The 21,630-nt window shown below is 36.6% G+C and overlaps 1 protein-coding gene and 1 pseudogene across 1 annotated transcript; both read right to left on the bottom strand.

Moving 5' to 3' along the window:
- Nucleotides 1-2,986: 2,986 nt before the first annotated feature.
- On the bottom strand, nucleotides 2,987-7,573 carry LOC127661475 (lactase-like protein; annotated as a pseudogene).
- A 3,564-nt stretch (nucleotides 7,574-11,137) lies between these two features.
- LOC127661901 (snRNA-activating protein complex subunit 5-like) lies at nucleotides 11,138-13,917 on the bottom strand. Its single transcript, XM_052152858.1, has 4 exons — nucleotides 13,798-13,917; nucleotides 12,473-12,591; nucleotides 12,227-12,301; nucleotides 11,138-12,014 (listed from the first exon to the last, which is right to left on the bottom strand). Exons 2-4 carry the CDS (start codon nucleotides 12,560-12,562, stop codon nucleotides 11,841-11,843), a joined length of 339 nt encoding a protein of 112 aa, XP_052008818.1. The 5' UTR covers nucleotides 12,563-12,591; nucleotides 13,798-13,917; the 3' UTR covers nucleotides 11,138-11,840.
- Between the last annotated feature and the right edge of the window lie 7,713 nt (nucleotides 13,918-21,630).

Here is a 21,630-nt window from a genome sequence, read left to right as displayed (position 1 = left end):
TATTTCTCTGTTAACTGATTTATCTTCCATCCATATCCTCTCTCAATTCTACTTAAATATTCCCAACAATTATTTAAAACATCTTTAGCTATATTTCCTCCAGTGTAACTCATTAAAGATGTCCATAATACCAAAGACAGTTTCTCTCTCCTTAAATTCAATGGCATTTCATTCAGCTTCTACTAATAATGCATTGACTGGAGTAGTTTTAATTGCTCCTAAACATATTCTAAGAGCTCTATATTGAATTCTATCTAGACTTTTTAATAGTGATTCTGAAGCTGCCCCATAAATTATGCATCCATAATCAATAGAAGATCTGATCAAGGCTTGATATATTGTTAGCATTGAGTCTCTTTCTGCTCCCCATTCTTTCCCAGCTATTGCCCTCATCACATTTAAAATCCTCCTGCATTTTTTATCAACTTCCTCAATATGTTTTTTCCAAGTGTATCTCCCATCTAACCACATTCCTAAATATTTAAATGTTTTAACTTGTTCTAAAGGTTTCCCATACAATAGTAATTCATTATCCTTAAAATCTTTTTTTCTACTGAATATCATATAACATGATTTACTAGTTGACATTTTAAAACTCCATTCTATACTCCATTCTTCCACCTTTTTAATAGCTGTTTGCATACCTGACATCACTTGTTTGAAATTTCTTCCTCTCTTCCAAATAGCCCCATCATCAGCATACAGTGCACATCCCACACCATATCCTAAATTGTCAAAAATATCATTAATCATGATATTAAAAAGAATTGGACTTACAACACTCCCTTGAGGAATACCATTTTCTGCTTTATAAATTAAAGATTGACACCCTCCCACTTGAACTACAAATGTTCTTTCAAACAGAAATTGAGATAACCAATTATACATATTCCCATCTATTCCTATCCTTGAAGCTTTAATTAACAACCCTTCTCTCCATACCGTGTCATACGCTTTTTCTATATCAAAATACACTACTGCCATAATCTCTTTCATAGCTATTGTCTTCTCTACTTCATTACTGACCTTGATTAATGCATCCATGGTTGATCTTTTACCTCTAAATCCACATTGATACTTACTTAATTTACCCTTTTTCTCTAGATCATATGTTAGTCTATGAACTATAATCTTTTCCATTAATTTACATAAATTTGAAGTCAGAGCAATTGGACGATAACTTCCTGGGTTAGCTGAGATTTTTCCTGGCTTTAAAATTGGAATTACTACAGCTTTCTTCCATATTTTTGGAATAATTCCTTCCATCCATATTTTATTATATAGCTCAAGAATCTTTAATAATATATTATCTGACAGATGCTTTATCATCTGTCGCTAATCTATTTTCTGTCGTCTTTTTTATCGCTTCGCTCAACAGGTGTTTTCTTAATTAGTTGCGGGCGGAACACTAGCGATGTATATAGTTCCGCCTCCAAAAAATAGAAGGATAAACAGCTACCAACCATGCTTTTCAATTAAAAGCATGGTTGGTAGCTGAATTTTCACTTCAAGTATATTTATCTAAAATATATTTTTCGATAATATACTAAAGTACAATAATTTTAAAGTGTGTTAAAAGTTGTATTGTGAAAATTGGTGAAAGCATAATGCTAATATACTTTAAATATATTTAAAGATAGTACAATTTTGATTAGTATATTTGCAATATACAATTGAAAAAAATAATTTATATAAAATACAATAAAGAATGATTTTTTTCACTAGGGCTTACAAACCCTTTTCACAGACCTGTTGTGACGCGTTTCCTCCTTCTTTTACAACGTAAATGTACAAACTTTTTTATATTTCCAATTTTTAAAATATTTAGTTTAAATGCATAACATTGTACGTTGTATTATATTACCCTGGAATACGTTTAAAAAAAATCAATTTCCACAGCTGCGATGAGGCTTCTAACACAGCTGCTGAGGGAGTGATAGAACATTTTGCCTATTTTTCTCTTCTTATTGCTGTAATCTAGCCCTCTGTATTTTTATATTTATTTGCAAAGCTGTGAAAAATAGGTAGGTAGGTAATTTCACAGTTTGTCTTCACCACTTTCAAGGGCTCTTATTTTGAAGTTCTCTCCTGCACTATGTTTCCCAGAAGTCACTGCCCTGATCACTCCCTCCTTATCCCCACCTGTATGACATTCCCTCATTAAGGTGTGTCCGTGCGCCCCCAGTTTTGTCAGTCCTTGAATGGTATTGTTATGTTTGATGTTACTCAAGTGTTTGTTCCACTGTAGTGATTGTAATAAAAGGATTTAAGGTTCTTACTCCTGCGTCTCCTCTTGACTCCTAGGACACCAACCGTTACAATTCTCTTCTAGTTTGAGCTTGTGCAGATAAGAACTAGCAAGCCATAGTGAAGTCGATTTCTGAGCAAATCCCTCTTTTGAGTAGATGTTTTTCAGTGAATTGGTCAAAATGGTTCACAAATCAGTCTAAATGACTCGGCAGTGAATCAATCTGATTCTAAATGATTTTTAAAAATCAGTTGTCAGAAATCACCAACAAAATTAATTTGTCAGAATGGGAGGGAGAAATCACATCAGCATAACCTCCATACCCAATATGTCAGTAATGCCCTTTGTGGTTTCCAGTGGAAATGTAACAGTTTAGTATAATATTGTTATACAACTAACATTTTAAGTGTACTGCCCCTTAAAGTTCATATAAGCGCTACGTAGTCACCATGTGTCAGCAGCATGACTTCGTTTACAATCTTGACCATATATCGGATGTGGCTATTTGTCTAATGTTGTGGCACTTAAGTATTTATGTATAATAGAACCCTTTAAAATTGAAAAGTGAAGCTGGCATTATATGTCTTCAAAAGATTTCAGACATTCCAATTTCTCAAGACACAGGACAGACAAGAACTGACTAAACCATTCAATCATTTGGAGGCTTTTAAGGACATTGCCGGGAATTTGCCAAACCAAAAAGAAAAGAATGCAATACTTCTATATGTGCCCAAGTGTCTAAACTTCATCATGCACTGGCCAAACCTTTGGCATCTCTGCATGATCCTTATTGTCCTTGGATTTACTTCTAGCTGGAGGGGCAAACAAAGAAAAATCCTGTTAGAGGTTTCAGTTTGGTCTCCATTTTAGACCTCCACCAATGTCTTTGTCAATCTGTTCTCATGCTAAGCATACCAATTCCCTATGGACACAAGTGGCTAAGGAGAAACCTAGTCAAACCACAAATGGGGTTAGCATAATAAAACAGCGGAGTCCCAGATGAAGACTAGGAATGTTCTCATGCACTGTTAAAGGGAATTTGTACCCATGTTTTCTTGATTAAAGGCTACTAGATTTGTTTTCAGGTTGTGATCCACAAATTGTTTTTTTTTCCTTTTTTGCCCCGTTTGACTTGTTTTTCAACAAGTTTCAATCAATGCTTCACTGACCTGCAGCCAGTAACTGATTGCTGGAGGAGCAAGTCTCTGTAGCTGTCCTCTTCCAGTTCTCAACCTGCCAATGTTGATTCAGAACATACATTGTCTCATAATTTCTTCTTTTTCTGTCTGTTACATATGGATCCTCTCACATGGACCCCCCTTTCAAGATGCAATTTATAATTTGTCCAATTATGTAGTATTTAACTTGCCCGTTACATTTTGTAATTACACCACCTTTAATACATAGTTTATATAAAAAACCCTTATATATTAAATTCTCTTGTTTTGTATTAACTGAAAATAAACATTGGAATGTGTCCAAGACAATGATTCGAATTTTGTTCATAATAACACGATAATTAGAAAATGCGATTTATATGCAAATTACATAATAATCTTGGCAATTTTCCAAGACATACGTTTAGGATTTGTCATTTTCTTGTCTTTTGATAACAGGGGGCTGCTGGCATAGTCCCCACAACTGTTTAACTGATAAATTCTCTCTGTAAATATTGAATCAAAATAATATTTAAATGCTACAACAGATACTCTCATTCAAGGTTACCTCATCATGGCAGTTAAACAAATGTTTAAAACATATCAGGGAGATACTGGACACACTACTCTATATTTTTTTTTGAATGATTTTTAGGTAATTATAAACTCCTCTTTTAATAAGTATCTTAAATCAAATGTTTTAGAGGTACTTCTCCAATTGGGGAATCCATTGGACCTAATGATGCACTTGTACTGAACAGAGGCCTTGGTGTAGCAAGGTTTGTTTTTGTTCCTGAAGTGTACATAGTATAAGCCGAACATATCTGAATAGCCCTCATCCCGTTTAAACTTGTCCAGGAGGGACCAGGCAGTGTAGCCCTTCACATTCACTCCATCCCTGATAGCTGCAGGAGAAAAACTATTAAAATGCAAATAATTTTACTTCCACCACATTCCTACCACCTACCTTATAGGTAAAAAGTTTGAGATTTTAAAATCTACATCAGGTGTCCAAAATAGCATTTAAGAAGGATCACTTGCCTTTTAGCATCTCATTGATGTAATCCTTGAAATACTGTATCCTCGTCACACAACTCTGTGCACATCATCTTCTCTGAGACACCATTCTCAGTAATGTAGATCATTGGATTCCCATACTGAGTCTACAGCAAGGGCATAACGATAAACACTGAAATCTTCTTAGGTTGATCTCATCACACCATTCTTGACATAAAACTGTTAAAGTTATTAATTCTTCTAAATTTTTGTTCTGCAGAAGAAAGAAATTCATACACATCTGTGATGGCATGAGGGTGAGTAAATGATGAGAGAATTACAATGTTTGGGTGAACTATCTCTTTTAAAAAATACTAAGCTTAAATACGGATTAATGCTTTAGCATGGGGAAATTATATGAAACAAGAGGCTTTTACATACAGGTCATAGCCTACTCAGCTTTTGTGCACCTTTATGAAGTTGAGCATTTGGCGGAAGCCCCAAGGAACAGAGTAGAGCACTCTGAACCCAGATGCGGCTAGCGTGGGGTGACCAGCTCCACTATGTCCCGGTCTGTGAAATAGGTGCTGCCACAGTTGGAAGGGAAGTTCTTTTTGGTGATATAGCGTGTTGTGAAGTGCCCCACACCTAGGAAGTCGCAGGTGCCTTTGATATAGCTCTTCTCCTGAGAGGAAAAGGTGGGGAGGCGAGATGTTCCCAAGCCCTGCTGTGCACTTTTCCTTCCTTAGATATAAAGGTGTCATCAAAATGCTGATCTGTGCCATTTTAAAGCTCATATTTTCAACCACCATTTACTACCTAAAGAGATAGTTCACCCAACTCAACCATGTTGTTCTAAACCACATGGAACACAAAAGATGTGACTGACAACCTCAGCCACCTTACATTCATTGCATTTTCTTTTAATACAATGAAAGTGAATGGGGACTGATGCTGCCCAACATCTCTTTTGTGTTCCATGAAAGAGAGAGAAATTTGGATTTGGAATAACATAAGGTTGAGTAAATAATGGCAGAATTCTCATTTTAGGGTGAATTAACCATTTCACAGTAGCAGGCCTACCTATGAAATCTTTCATCACTTGAGGATATTCCCCATAGAAGATAGGTGTAGCAAACCAGCCAATGTAAAATTGTCTCTAAGCGGCTCTCTCCAGTCTCCAGACAATGAAATTCCAAACATACCTAGAGAAGGAATCAGCAGACCAGCAAAAAGAAGTCTCAATGAGTGTGTCACATTTTAGTAAACCTGACCAAAAGGAGATATTTGTAAGATCATACCTCGATGTTTGCTTCGCCACTGAGAATCGTAAGTGTGTCACATCTTAGCATGTGCCTATAAGTAAACCAAACCAATCAAAAAGTATTGGAGATACTCCATTCTGATCACCTTGAAATGCCAGAGTACAATCTGCAGATCTGGGTAGTGTACACAAAATCTAAACTCAAATAAACAACTATCAATACTTAAAAAAATATATATTAATCAAGTATCCAATTTAAAGAATACTCAAGTAGTGAGTAACTAGTTACATTCACATAAACATAACAGATGATTACGCCCCAATATTCCATTACATAATACATATTTAACATGCATTCACACAGTCACACAAGTTTGGAACAACATGAGGGTGGGAAATTATGATCGAACATTAATTTATGGTTGAACTACCACTTTAAGGAAGCTTGTAAGATTTGAACGCATCTGTCAATTAGAAGAGAATTTTGGAAACCAGTTTCTAGTAATTATTATGGTGAAAAATTTGAACAATGTTCCATAGGCCCAATTATATGTAATGCTGAATTAAACAAAACAAGATCATACTTTATTTATAGACTCATCTATTTAGCAAGGCATACACCTAATTTATCCTTCAACCCACAATTAGGCTGCTTTAGTTGGGTCTGCCGGAACCAGAAACCAGAAACATTGATCATGATCTATATATAACTCTGCAATAAATTGAATGACATCTATGCTAATATTTTTTTATTTGTTTCCCTTGTCTCAACCTCGGGACTCCTATCCTGAGGTCACCAGAACCGGCTGGATCCAGCTCCATTCCTGCTTCGTGTTGGACTCCGCTGCTATATGTCGCTGTGAGATGATGACTAAATGATGGACTTCAGAGGATGAACTGATGCCAACTCCAACCATTACAACCACTATACAAATAAAATGACTCTCCTTGACAGAATCATCCTGAAAATGACAATGACACAGACAAGCCCATGTTATCATAATTGTCACATTTTATGGCACTGCAATTTTAATCTTGAAATGTCCACTTGTTTTGTTGCAAAATGAAGGCACTGCATGAGGAAACTACTCTTTTTCATGATGTGAAGCGAAGAAAGTGTTTATTTGGAGCGCTTGCTGCTGCTGCAGTGGTGGACTCAACTCCAATTACAGAGCACAGCTTTACAATCTGCTGTCGTAAAAGTCCCTTTCAAAAATCTCTCAGTAATTAAACATTTATTTACATTTATTCAATTAAAACCAGTAAAGTAACGCAGGAACGTTGCCCATTTTAACAAAGGAAAAGTAAAACATTTTTCATTATAAATGTACTTGAGTAAGATTAAAAAGGGCCCACAATTAAACATACTCATAAAAGTAAATTTTTTCCAAAATGTTACTCAAATAATTGTAACGGGGTATATGTAGCATGTTACTACACACCTCTGACGTGTGCCCCAGGCAGTGATGTGTCTTGTCACCTTAATGATGTGGTGAGCTGCCCTGTAGGCCCCAGTGCCCCTGAGACTCATTCCTGGAGCGTTTTCTCAAGTCTCATATCCTTCCACTGCCTCTGACTGATACACAAGCACATAAATGAGCATATTTTATACATAAATTATACACATTTCCTCAATGGGCTGCATTAAGCAGTGATCAACAGAGGGAGCATACCCACGGGTTATTAAACGTTATCCAGTATTTCACACGGTCCCCGAATCGATCGAAGCAAGGTTTGGCAAAGTCATTGAAATATTTAACCATGCTGATGTTCTGCCAACCTCCATACTTGTCCTGCAACACCTGGCAAAAATGTACAGATAGAACCATAAATGATTAAACCTCAAATAAGTGTTGGATTCCATTTCTAATATCAACTCCATCAATACAGCTAATGAATTAAATGTATTCAAGTGACTTTCCACCAACGGATCTCATTGTGGAACCATGCTGTTCCATATCGATCAGGGTTTGTTGGCACGGTTATGGTTTCTTTTCCATCATGGTGCTGCAAAATGAGGAAGTTTTGAGACTGACTGGGCAAATGACCAACTGTGAGTCGCCACCAGCACATTTAACCCTCCTATTGCTTTTGGGTCATTTTTGACCCGGGAGAGGTAGATAATAATTTTGAAATACCAGATAATTGTTATTACGGGAACCAAACTTTGTCAAGACTATCAAAATACAAAATTATTATTATTTTTATAACCATTTAAAAAAAAAATGACATCTTATGCATTCGTGGGTCAAATTTTACTATTTACATGTAAGAACAGTTATATCATTCTTGATGAAAAACATCAGGTTATGAATTATTTATAAGCTTGAATTCCTCCTGGTCAAATTTGACCTGCGAATGCAAAAGGAGTATGGAGATTCTGAATGCAATAGGAGGTTCAGCAATCCAGGCCGGGAACTGTTTTGTAATCAAACCGTACCAAACTGTGCTAAAGTTAAAAGGCTTCAGGAAGTGCTACTCACCGTGCTCAGAGGAATTATAACCATATTCTGAATTGACTTAAATATATACATATTACTGTATACTAAAATATAAATAGATATAAACATGCTAACAGAAAAGGAACTAACTGACAAGCTTATATAATGGCTTTCTAAAGAGGTTATTGAATGAACTGCACAATATACTAGAATACTAAATAATTTACAGTAGGCCTAACAGGGATAGTTCACCCAAAAATGAAAATGATGTAATCATTTACTAACTCTCATGTTGTTCTGTGACTTTCTTCTGTGGAAAACAAAAGGAGACATTATTAAGAATGTTAGCCTCAGTCACCATTTACTTTCACGGTATGGTAATGAATGTGCATTCTTCCTAATTTCTCCTTTTGTGCACCACAGAAGTCAAATGGGTGTAGAACAGGGGTCGACAAACTTTTTGACAAAAACAACAACAACAAAAAACAAAAAGATGCAAATGTATGTGATTTCCCCAAGTATGAGTCCACTTGTGAACATTTTTCTATTTTGCATTTTTCTAATATAATCGTTTATTTTTCATTACAAATGACATAATCAGCATAACAATTTGAGTGAAACTTTTGTTCCTTTTGTACAAAATGAGTTAACACAGGTAATGCCACAAATTTGCTTATTTTATTATTGATCACGAAATTGTGTGGAATCTTATGTCATTGTAATCATGTAATAACAAGCACGCTAGCAACCGCGAGAGTGGAGCAGGCTATATTGTTTGACGTTTTTTGCACCTGTATTCCAATCTACATCTTCATGTAATCCTTACTCGTGATCACGCAGCATGTTTTCATCAGCTGAATGGGAGGCTTAACATTATTAAAGCGTGACTACACTTGTGCTGCACATGCAGGCCATTCGGGCATCACAAGCTGATCAACTATTTAGCCCTTTCCGGTGAATTACACCAGCAAAATATTTTACATCCCAGGTTTAATTAATATTTTTAATAGACTCACGATGTGGGTTTATGTTTTCTCTTTTAATCGTTTAATGTAATTTTAGTTTGACTGCAGGTTTAAGGAAGGTGTAACTGTATGCTGGGTTGGAAATCTCAAGTATTAATATTGGTGTTTTCCTTATTAAATCACGTGTTTTGAAAGCAAAAAGAAACAAATTAAACACTGAATGTAGGCTGCCATCTGCACAGCATGACTGAAGCAAAGCAGGCACGTTTACATGATTAACTGAACGTGAAGCGCTGCCGGCTCGTGATGTGCGAATGGCTTGCACACACTTCACTGGCGTATGATGCAGTCTCATCACATTTTAACTTTTTGTTTAGCCTCCCATTCAGCTCATGAAAACACGCTGCGTGATCATGAAGGAAGGATTGTAGATTAGGATGCAGGTGGGGAATTTATATAAATAAAATTGTCTACTCCTCTCTTGCTGTTGCTGGTGTGCCAGGGATTTTTTCTGTTAGGCAGAAGGAAGTCATATGGGACTGGAGCAACATGTGGGAGTAAATGATTACAGAACTTTCATTTTTAGTCAAACATCTCAAACCTATATCAAACTGAACATACCAGCTGATATCACTGATTTTTGTACACATACCTCTCCCAGGAGTTGCATTGATTCCTTGTGGAAATTTCATTCAAATTTAAGAAAATGATCCAACACCTTGATTCACACATCCACCTCTCATACAGAGTATATTACTGTTCGGCCTGGGGCAAAGCACTATTGTTGTGTGTTACAATCTTAATCAGTATATATGTGTGTGACAAATCTTAAACAATGTATGCCTGCTAACAAATGATGAATGATGTGTGTAACTAACAAGAATATATATGTTAAAACCAAAAACGCTAAAAGGATAATTGAATGTGAAGATGTGATATACTGCAGCTGCATTTCTGACACAGGAGATAAGGGGTACCTAGAAACAATTTCTACATTGGAAATTCTTTAAGCAAGGAACTGATAAGAATGAACCAATAGGAGGCAAAACCAGTAATCCCACTATGGCAAAAACGAACCAACGGAATGATTGGAACTTATCTCTTAGAATATTGGAGATGCCCCTGTGGCAAAAATAAGCCAATCAAAAGAGTAAAAAACTGAGAACAAAGGAACACACCCTGGGTCAGAAATGTAGAAAAGAAGGGAACACAGGAGAAACAGGGTCTTTTTAAGCTGACTTTACGGGTGAAGCAGACAGGATCCCCAGCTGGGGAAATTAATTTTGTACTTATTCTTTCTTGTTAATAAATACAATATTTACCTTAAAAACTTGACTTCGTCTCCTCAAAAATGAACACAACACTATCCTGTACTGATGGTTGTCTCATGACACCAATGTAGAACCAAAAGCTTTATTGAGGGTCAATGGACTGTGATCACATTTTGCAATGGTGGACATATCTATTACAAATGAGGGTTTTACTCTGTAAGCAAAGTTAATGTTGGAAAGGCTAATACTCCTGTGTTTTATATAACAATGATGGCACATGGAGTGAAGGATAAACTGACCCTAAGTACTGTATTATACAACTGGTGTAAGATAAATGTCTTTCTCTAATATTAGTGGTGCAATGTTTCTGATATAGTGTTATTCTAACTTGTCTTATCTAAAGTATAACTTAGCATTAAACTTAAAACTTAGCATACTTTCAATTTAAAACGAAGCATTTTATGTATGCAGTCATCTATTTTGCATGCCCTATTGGAAAGAAAAAGATACATTTTCACAGGCAGAGGGAAACCACCTCTCTGCATCCTGAAAACAATGTTGAACTGTCATTGTTGGCAGTATATTGTGCCACCACCTTTCTCAATAGCTATTCCTGCTCATTTTATGACGTGTAGTACATTGTTTACAGCAGTTTGGAAAGTGCTGAACTGCTGCTAGCATTTTTACTGCATTGCAGGTTCAGTCTGTGGTTGGGAGGAAACAAATCTATTCTCAAAAAGAATGTAAATGATTTTATCAATAATGCTGGCCAACAGGGACAAGAAATCATTGCTGATCACATTCGTCTTTATTACCTTGTACCTAGGAGGTGACATAAAAATGTCATTCACGCATCATACATAAACATCGAGGCAATTGACATTGAATGTGCATCCTAATCAGAAAAAGAGAATCAATATGCACCAATCTGTTAAAGAAACTATGTTTCAACTATGTTGAAACATTTTTAAATGCAATTCCACTTTATTTAAAATGAGCACCTTGAAAATCTGTAGAACAACTGTTTTTAAAATCTCTAAAAATGTACTCTTGTACATTAACAATGCTTCACATGAAGTACAAAAAGTTATAATACTGGCTCAGCAAGAACAATTTTCATGCCCACGAATACATACAACTTATTCCACACAATCGCTCTTCTAAATAGAAAAATACGTCTGCAAGTCCACAACATGAACACATGGTTTACATACACAATATTTACCATCAGCTTCATAATCATACTGAATTCAATCTCAATATAATATAATATGAATGAACAACACCATGAACTATGATTGGTGCAATCTTTAATTTACCATTTACATGTATTAAGAAAATACAATAACAGTGTAGTTTTTATTTTTTTGGGATGATTCTATAGATGGGTGAACCAACAGTTTATCTAAAGCAACCCCAATCTAAGACATAGAGAGTGAAAGTTATCTTTCAGCATGCCATATGTGCACATTGCAACATTCTCTTTTTCAAGGAACAGTCAGCAGTCCTCGTCTTCCTCTTCATCATCTGGCACCATTTCGAGGTCATTGTCTGCATCATCATCATCTTCTTCTTCATCATCCTCTTCCTCTTCCATGTCGTAGTCTTTTGGAGCACCCAATACTAGTTTGGTCTGGTTGATCTCACTCTCGTCATCAAGGTTGATTTCCACCTGTGCACAACAAACATAAATCTTAATAATAAAAATACATCTTAATGGCCATAAATGTCCATTGCCTATTAATTGCACATTAACCTAACATAAAACATATTCATATTAGTGGTCAAACAATGTTGATCCCCCCCCCCCCATAACTGATTCTTAAATTCTTTAATTTGTTCACACAGTCTTGAACATGGGATTAAATCATTGTGTTTATTTACCTCAGGGACAGGGGCTTCATTTGGGTTCTCTTCAGACTGAGCATTGATCATTGACTTCAGGGTCCCCTCTTCAAACTGATGATCAAATGCAAAGACAATCAGTTTTCTGTTAAACCTGCACTGAATCTATCATTTGTATTTATGTATGCATATATCAGTATGTATGTGCATGTGTGTGTTATTGTGAAATGTTTAAAAAAAAAAACATACTTTTTGTATGGGCTCTAACATCACACAAGGTCTTACCTTAAGCCTATTCAGCTGATCTTGCAGCATGACTTTTATTTTCAAAAGAGTTTCCTCTTCCTTCTTGAGCTCCTGAAGGCGACTCAGCATGATAGTGGATGACAGTTTCTACAGCATTACTGGACACAAAACCACAAGAGGATATTTTTTTACTTTGCTGAATAACAATATAACCTCAGGTTTAAAGGAAGTGTTCACCCAAAATTCACCTTCATGCCATCCTAGTTGTGTATAACTTTATTTCTTCTGTAGAAGACAAATAAAGATATTCAGATTTTTAAGAGCATATTTCAGCTCTTTAGGTCCATAAAATGGAAGTTAATAATGGCCAGAACATTGAATCTTGAGGCTGCATAAAAGAAATCCATGCAGCTCCAGTGGTTAAATATATATCTTTAGAAGTGATATGATAGGTGTGGGTATGAAACATCAATATTTAAGTCCTTATTTACTATAAATTCTCCTCCCTGCCCAGTAGGTGGCGATATGCACGAAGAATACAAATCAACAAAACAAAAAGGGAAAAAAAAGAAGAATGTGGAAGTGAAAGTGGAGATTTATAGTAAATAAAGGACTTAAATATTGATCTATTTCTCACCTACACCCATCATATCGCTTCTGGATATATATGGATTTAACCACTGGAGTCGTATGGATTACTTTTATGCTGCTTTTATGTGCTTTTTGGAGATTCAATGTTCTGGCCACCATTTTTCTAAAAATCTTTGTTTATGTTCAGCAGAAGAAAGAAAGTCATACACATGTGGGATGGCATGAGGGTGAGTAAATGATGAGATAATTTTCATTTTTGGGTGAACAAACACTATTTTCACTATATGTACTGCAAAAAGGAATGATCTGTTGTCAAAAGTTGCAGGCAGACAAGCTCAAATGAACTGTACAGGCTTTAATATCAAATTGTAGATGATAGCAATAATGCTTCTAATAATCATGAATTAATGGAATATATGTCTGCAGTGGCACTTTGATTCAACAGTACATTGTGTTCGTCCTGATGTTTTGTGGTTGTCAAGCTGCTGTTACATTTTCATGGTAATTGTGCTACATTACCAATTGATACCGAGTTTAGATATTGAACAAACAATGCATAATCTGAACATCTTTTTATTATTATTATTATTATTATTACCTTTAATCTAATTTAAAATACGCTCAGAACCCACTTTAAAATAATGTAGTGTATCAAACAGACAGCTCGTTTAGCAGGCAAGCTAGTGGAAGTAAATACAATTTCAAGCAATTTGATTAATTAAACGTCACGCCTCTCTTTTTTTAGCCACTTAGACCAAAAGTATTTAACTTACTTTAGCGATTCTACACGTTCTGTGGAACGTGCATCATTTCGATGAAAGTTTGTATTTGTTTTATCTTCAACTCCACAGACGTAGCATTTTGCAGAAAATGTCAAGCGCATCATAAAGCGCATGCGCACTAAGCAAACGTTGGAGCGTCTTGCACATAGTCGCTCAGGCATAGCTGCTCTTTCTCCGAACTTTTTAATGTAAATTACTATAAACAGCAGGAATACATAAAATGTATGTTAGGGAGGAATACGCTTAATTATATATATTTTGTATGTTTAAAGGTCAATAATCAATCACACCCATACCTAACATTGACAGATCACAGTTCCACACACACTCTGCACTGAGCGCATTAGTGACCCACTGTGGTCACATTGAGAATGTACCTTTTGATACAAGACGGAATGCTCTTGGAATGAGACGCTCATTCTCTCATTATTGTTTCTCTATGTATTGATGTGTCTCAGACGCTCAGTTTTCTTGCAGAGCATTTTTTAAATCTGTACTTAATATACAATATCTAATATACAATATCTTAATATCTATTTTCGCAATATACCTTAGTATATATACCCTATTTCGTTATTAAACAACAGTAAATCACAAGTAGGTCCACAATTTTGTCTAATTTAGGGGAATCGTGAACATGATAAATAAACAAACATACATGCATGTATGCATACATACTTTCTGTGTGAAAGTTACTGAGCCAACTGGCCTCTGGGTGTATATAATGTCATCTGCATCTAACATCTAAGATTAGGGTATCTAATGGTGAACAGAGAAAACAGTGTAAGAGAGAGCACATAAGTTTACATCTGTCCCCCAGTTACCTGCTGTGCTGTCTTCACCTTCATATGGAGATGTTTGAACTGGAAGGTGTCAATTTTACAGCACCAGGAAGCCTAATTCGTTGCAAATGTTACATGTTTTGAGTCCACTACATAAAATACCAACCTGCTTCTCAGATCACAAGAAGGCAACATTAAACTTGTGTTCGTTTATTCAACTGCTTGATCTAATAAAAAACTCAGTGTCAGCTTGGAAGCAGTGGCTGCTCAGAAGGGCATCCAAGATTATTTCTGTGGAACATTATTTATTAGGACTGTCTTTATGAATCACATACAAAACATATTATGCATTGTCCTTATGTATGTTTTGCATTAGAATACTGGAATTGGTTACATGACATGAAAGGAAAACTCCAAACTCCAAAGTTAGACTCTACATTCTCCATGCACTCTATTGATATAAGCTACTCTTATACAGTATATCTCCAGCACCAACTGAAGAATATATCCTAAGTCTGAAAATGGAGTATTCATTTACAAAGTTTGCACATGCCCAAACAATCCACAAAGACAGGAAATTAAGAAAAGAAAAAAGCATACAGTATTTAAAGAAAACACACATAAATCACAGATGGAACTCATTGATGTGAAGCACATCTAAAAGCTCTCTTAATCAGTCTCTCAAAATGTTAGGAGAGCCTATTTCTTTTATAGGATTCCTTGACTAAACTCATCCAGATGTGTACACTGATACACAGCATGAGAGCACCACTGGACACCCTGCAGGGAACAAGCCAATCCGTGGACATACCTGTCTGTTTCATTCCTTAATTACACTACAACAGTCATATTATGGTATTTATTCCCTCCATTTTTTTTTCTTCAAATAAGCTTTGTATTTGAACAAAGACTGCTATCATGGCATGACACATTTTAATAAAGTAGAGCTTACTGTATTTACATATTGATGAAAGCGTCATGAATTCAGCAAAATATCTAAGATCCCATGAAAGTGCTTGACGAGCACAGTTTTCTTTTTTTGTGTTGACATGTTTTTTATTGAAACAGGAAGTTTGGGTGGGACATATCAAAGTATTTGCTGGTTGGTGGCCTGTGGGATAAGTTGACATTCTCATTCTAAAGACAAAAGTTGGAAAATTGTAGTGTAGTGTAAGCTGAGTTATCAATATTTTAGTCAGTTTCCCAAAGAGAAAGACAGTACATTTTAAATGTGTATATCTGCTAAAAGTTCATTAGTACTAGACACTAGTACACTAGCATCTTCCAAGCTAATAGGCATGGACTAAAAGCCACACATTTCCAAGTTTAATTTGATGGGGTCTTTAATTAACACACTTTTTTCATCAGAAACATTCTCTCGTTGTATTGTATTGTATACAATGATTTACCTTCCCAGATAAGCATATTTGTTTCTGGGGAGGTAAAAGCAAAGGCAATGGCTGTGCCAGACAGATGGCCTGGTGCTGCCATCCATAGGTGAGTTCACTGGGTTTAGAGAGGGTCAGGTCTTAGAATTTAGCACAGAGCTTGAATGATGGTCACAGGAGACGTGTGGAGCTCTGAAAACAAACCTGGCCAACCTCCCCCTCCTCTAATGTCACGTCTCTATCCCCCAATGAGGGCTTAGTGCCTGTGCAGTGTATGTGTGCGTTTATGCCAGAGTGGTCACAGGGATGTAACTGGAGCGCTCCGTTAGTGCAGGGGGAGCCCACAGTGCTGCTGTCTGTCTCTTTTGGGGTCATAGGGGAAATGGTGCAGGGATTACACAGCTGCCAGTTCCAAGCAAAGGCACGAGAGAGACAAGAGATTAAGTTTGCTAGTAGCAGGGATAGAAATTATTATGGGCTTGAGGGGAAAATGCCACCTCAAGTGACAAAGATGGCTCACAAATGTAAAATGTGTTACTTTTTTATGTAAAATTTTGACCATGTAATAACTTAACTATTTCATTAGATTGTATTCTAGGCCCATCTGGTAAATGGTTAAGTACCTTTGCAGATATTTTAGTGAACTGTAGCTGTCAGATATCTGCATTCACTGTCTCAACAGTGAAGTGGCTTTTGATTAAAAATACTTCTATGGAAAAACAAAACTTGAACATGAAGAAAACACTCACAACATTGAGTGACATTAGCCTGTAGAGAGGTGTGCAATCTTATACAATGCTGACTAGTTCTTTAAAATTCTTTCTTTCTTTCTTTCCATCTATCCATCCATCCATCCATCCATCCGAATGCATATGTTTGCATTCCCATTTTGACTCATACTGCAAGTTTACACATCCTTTTCAGAGTTCATATAAATATGAGAGATACAAGAGCATTATTATATAGTGCTGCCCTTCAGAAGCTACATAACAGATTTTCACATATATCTCAGAACAGCAACAATTGTTAAAAATTTATAATTATTCCATTTAAGTATTTGACAACTGTGCGACACACAGTTTTTATATGTTAAGAAAAACAAATTATACCATAAAGCTCAAAATGTCCTTGAAAATCAATCTGACACTCGCTATGTGTGTGAGTGAGTAAGTGATTGTTTGCGTGTGTGAGGGAACTTCTCATGGAGGTCTTAACTCTGGACTATGGCTCGGGGGACAAATGTGCTGCATATACCAGTCTGGGCCTCAGAGCCCTCAAGTGCCTTCTTCCTGTCATCAAAGTGGCCAGGATTCTGCTGGCCTGCATTTTCTCACAGTGAGACCTTTCCTCGAGATAGACTGTGGGGGCTGCTGTAAGCCCAGCACTGGGTTGCACCAGTGCTCCATTTGAAGGTGCTATATGACTGAGGAATGCGGAGCTGGGCTTGCTTTTTGAGGGGGCCTCACAAAGGGAAAGGAGGAGGAAGAAAAGGGGGGAACAGGGAGGAGGATTGAGCCAGCCGGATTGACCTTTGGACAGTGAAGTCAGGAAGTTTTGACTCAATTTTCACAAAGCAACAGTGATGGAGAGGCAAATGAGGTAGAGAGAGGAACCAAGCAGTTAAAGTATGTCAGGAATAGAGAGAAAAGTATACATGCCAAGATATAGAGGCAAAGAATGCATAAAAGAAAGAGGAGGAATGGTGTGGGAGTGGTGAAGAAAAAACTGCTCCATTGAGAGTCAATTAGTGAGTGTCCTGAGCTCCAGCAGTTTGACATGGGAATAATATTCTTTTCATTGCTCTTTATATCAAATAGTAAAAAATAAATAAAAATAAATGCCAGAATATGGGGTCACACTTTTCAAACAATCACATTTAACAATACATTTTCTCTCTCTCTGTGGTGAAAGATTTTGGAAAGTTTTAGTTTGTGAAAATATTTTCATTTTGAAAGTATAAAACTTTGTTCTACAAAATGAATCTATAAAGTTGGGTTGTTTAAAGTTTTAACTTTGAACCTGTATGTAAATATATAACATCTATCTACAGTATAAAAAAATCTAAACCTATCACTTATTTTAAAAAATCACATTACAATCACTTATTTTTATCAGTTCATTTTAAATAAGAGAAAATGCAAGAGAGTGCAATGTGTGCAAGTTTTATAAATTTGCATGGATGCCTCATTGCAGAATACACAGTATGTGCTTCTTGATTGGCCAGAATTTATAGTTTTTTGTTTGTTTTTTAAGTGACAAAGCTTAATTTGAGATAAAAGGAAAACATTCCTGTTTTTTGTGTCAATGAATGGGGTACTTGAGCTTTATTGATTGGGCTGGGGGATTCATAAGACAAAAAATTTTGGGAAACAATGCCATATTCAATGCCTTTATACAGTATACACAATCAGACACACTATGGTATTTACCATAGCTGCAGCATGTTTTAGTGAACTTTTCCCTGCAAACTCTATTCTATAAATGAAAATTGCCAAACAAACAAAACCATAACATTCAGGATGTTACCCCTTGAGCCCATAATGGTGAAAGGAGCCCTGTGCTCCAAGGAAGAGGAAAAGTGTGTTTGGGGAGACTACAGACTCTTTGTTTTCAAAGCTCTGTCTCAACCTTTCCCATCCGTTCAGTCTTCCTCCTACACATATTGACTCGTGTGCATTCAGACACGCACACATCTGAAGTCTATACAGTACGCTTCTGTTGAAACCTGTACACGCCTAAGCACGTATACAATTATGTGAACATTTGACCTCAAGTGACTCTATATACCCTGTGCTAAATTGGAGCATTTTTGGGGAATTCTATTTTTTCCCAATTTTCATGTGCATGTGCCAGGTTTCACTTTCAAGGCGTGGCCTCTCGTTCCCTCTGCGGTGGTGTTCAAACACAGTTCACAGACTCGAGGCTGCTGTAGTCCGTGTCTGCCTGCAGGCCATACCGTAAGTGAAGATGTGTGAATACAGTGAGCTCCTTTATGTGCACTGCGATTTTCATAGCAAATGAATCACCTGCTTTGAGTTGCTGCAGTGGGTTATTATCACATCAAAGGAGATGATTAATAAAAGACTCTCAGACCATCATCAGAACAACCACAGAAATGCGGCTTGGTCAACAGAGTGGACTGTATCTGTCATCACCGGTTTTTAATGGGTAAGTATGAATCAAGCGCCCCGCCGTTACCCTCAGTGAATGGGAATGAGAGAGAGAACGAAAAGCTGATAAGGGGCACCAAAGATTCTTACTTTCTCTCAATGTGCTTGACTAGATGAACCCATTTAAAGAGGTTTCAAGTTCATTTAAGGCCATATAATTGTTGCTAGTGTACTCCTAAAAGCTGTCTAAATTCACTTTTAGCTGACATACATATTTAAAATATACAATATCTTCTGGGAAAACAGAGAAAAATATTGATGACTCATATTGCCCTAAAAAGATTTTGTCCAATCAAATGCTCTCAAGAATGAGAATGCACCTACAATCTGTAACTGACAAGCATGTAGCAAATCATGGGCAAGCATTTTGATTTGTCCCACCCAAACTTCCTGTTTTAAAAGGAAATGTGTCAACACATGGGATAAAAAAAAAAACCCACTGCACTCATCATGGGGCTTTAAATAGGTGAGCATGTATAGTAAAACACTCTAGAATGCATTATTTTTATTTTGAAATTTGTAAGGTAAATGAGTATGCATATTGTAATTATTGAGAGGATGGTGCAAAGATGTGATTGAATCTAAAAACAAGCCTTCTGGTCTGATATCATCACTCAAACTTAAGCCATGGACTGTCAAACTAAACAAACTGATTGTGGAGTAGAGCGCTAATCAAAGCAGCGCATGCTCTGTGAAATGACATGGGGTAAAAAGCATGGTCACATCCTGGCATTAAAGCAGTCTGGGCAGCAACCACAGTAGGCCTGTTGATTTAGGCAGGACTAAATAGAGAGAGCTTCTTTATGTTGCAGCCGGGGGAATGTCTCAGATCACGGCATGCGGTTTGTGTTCGTGTTTGGACTGCTGTTGATCTGATGTGGTTGAAGAGGGAGAGAGAGTGCAAACTAGCCTCCAAAGCCCCTCCAGTTATTGCAGTGCAGCTCTGCCACAGCTGAAACATTTAAGCTAATTGACCACCCATATGTAGCATTCCTGTTCTCAGAGGCCTATTTCAGAGGAGCTGGCGGGAGTGAAAGCCTGAGCCCCTCTCTTAGACGGGCTCTCTGGCTCTTGCCCTGTGGAGCTTCGGTGTGATTAACACATACGCCCAGGCCAATTTCCCCTCCGTTCCCTGCTTGTTTACACGGTCCAGACCAATTGATCTACAGTGGCATTTCATGTTAAACGGCTAAACTCGGAGCTACATAGAAAACAAGACATGAATCTTACTGTGTTTTCATTTGTTGTTGTTTTCCTTTCTTCCTTCTCTGCTCTCTCATTTAAAATATGAAAAAGTCAGGGTTTTATTTTCTTGCCCTATTTATATGAATGCCTTTTAATCCCAAATAGCCTTTTACACGGCTGAGCAGTGTGATGAAAGATTTTTGGAGGAAAATTTTAAGTCTGTTTATTCTCTTTTGCCTGAGTGTCAAAGGAGAGGAAAGGAGGACCGAACTACAGTATAAAACACAATTCAGCCCTGGGAAAGGATAGCAGAGTCAAAATGTCAAATGGCATAGGTAGATCAAGTGTCTTTCCCTAGGTTTTCTTTACATTTTTTACATTTATTTTATTTTATATTCTTAAAGGAATTGTTCAGCCTAAAATGAAAATTGTGTCATCATTTACTCACAGATGTGTGTAACTTCTGCTGAACACAAAGATTTCTAGAAGAATATCTTAGCTCTGTAGGTAAATGATGATCAGGCCTTTGAAGCTCCAAAAAAGGAGATAAAATTATAAAAAGCCTAAAATGAATCCATATGAGTCCAGTGCATTAATAACTATCTTCTGAAGCGATCAAGTGTGTACATATTGTATTGCAGTCTCACTGAAAAAAAAATCCAACTTCAGACAAGCTCAATTTTAAAAGTTGATTTAACTCATTTAGAAAAAAGTGAGTTTACTTAAAACAATCAATTAAGTCAACTTTTATGCCATTTAAGTCAGAGAAACTTACATTTTTAAACAGTGAGCACATACAATATCAAGTCTGGTGGTGAAGGTAGAACATACAGGCTTTTAAGGATGTTCAGTCTGATCACTGACCCTCCACAACACACCCCATTTGAAACAATGTGCAACTCTGTGAAATGGAAGTTTACATTTTTTACATTTAAAATAAAATCTAGAAAGCCAGGCTCTACCACAGAAAATCAGGAAATCTTTGATTTCAACTCATATCTTTAATGATGTTATCCATTTGTTAAAGTCACGGAAAGGTCTTGAAAATTCATGGGTCAAAATATGAGGGAACCTTGTAAGGCTGAGCACTATGAACTTCACATTGCTGTGTCTGCTACTGAGCATGCCCACTGTAGAAGCATCGTGGCTGAAGACAATTTAATGTATTTATTTGTGTGTTTGGTCAAAGTGCGCCGACTTATGACTTAACATTTTTTTAATAATGTGATTATAATGTGACATTAATGTGATGTTTTTGCTCATTATGTGTTTTTAATTTTGTTTTGCTGTAAAAAGTTG

This window comes from Xyrauchen texanus, chromosome 21 (assembly GCF_025860055.1).
Source record: "Xyrauchen texanus isolate HMW12.3.18 chromosome 21, RBS_HiC_50CHRs, whole genome shotgun sequence".
Taxonomy (NCBI): Eukaryota; Metazoa; Chordata; class Actinopteri; order Cypriniformes; family Catostomidae; genus Xyrauchen; species Xyrauchen texanus.
The sequence above is the reverse complement of the archived record's forward strand: the minus strand, read 5'-3'. Positions and strand labels throughout refer to the sequence as shown.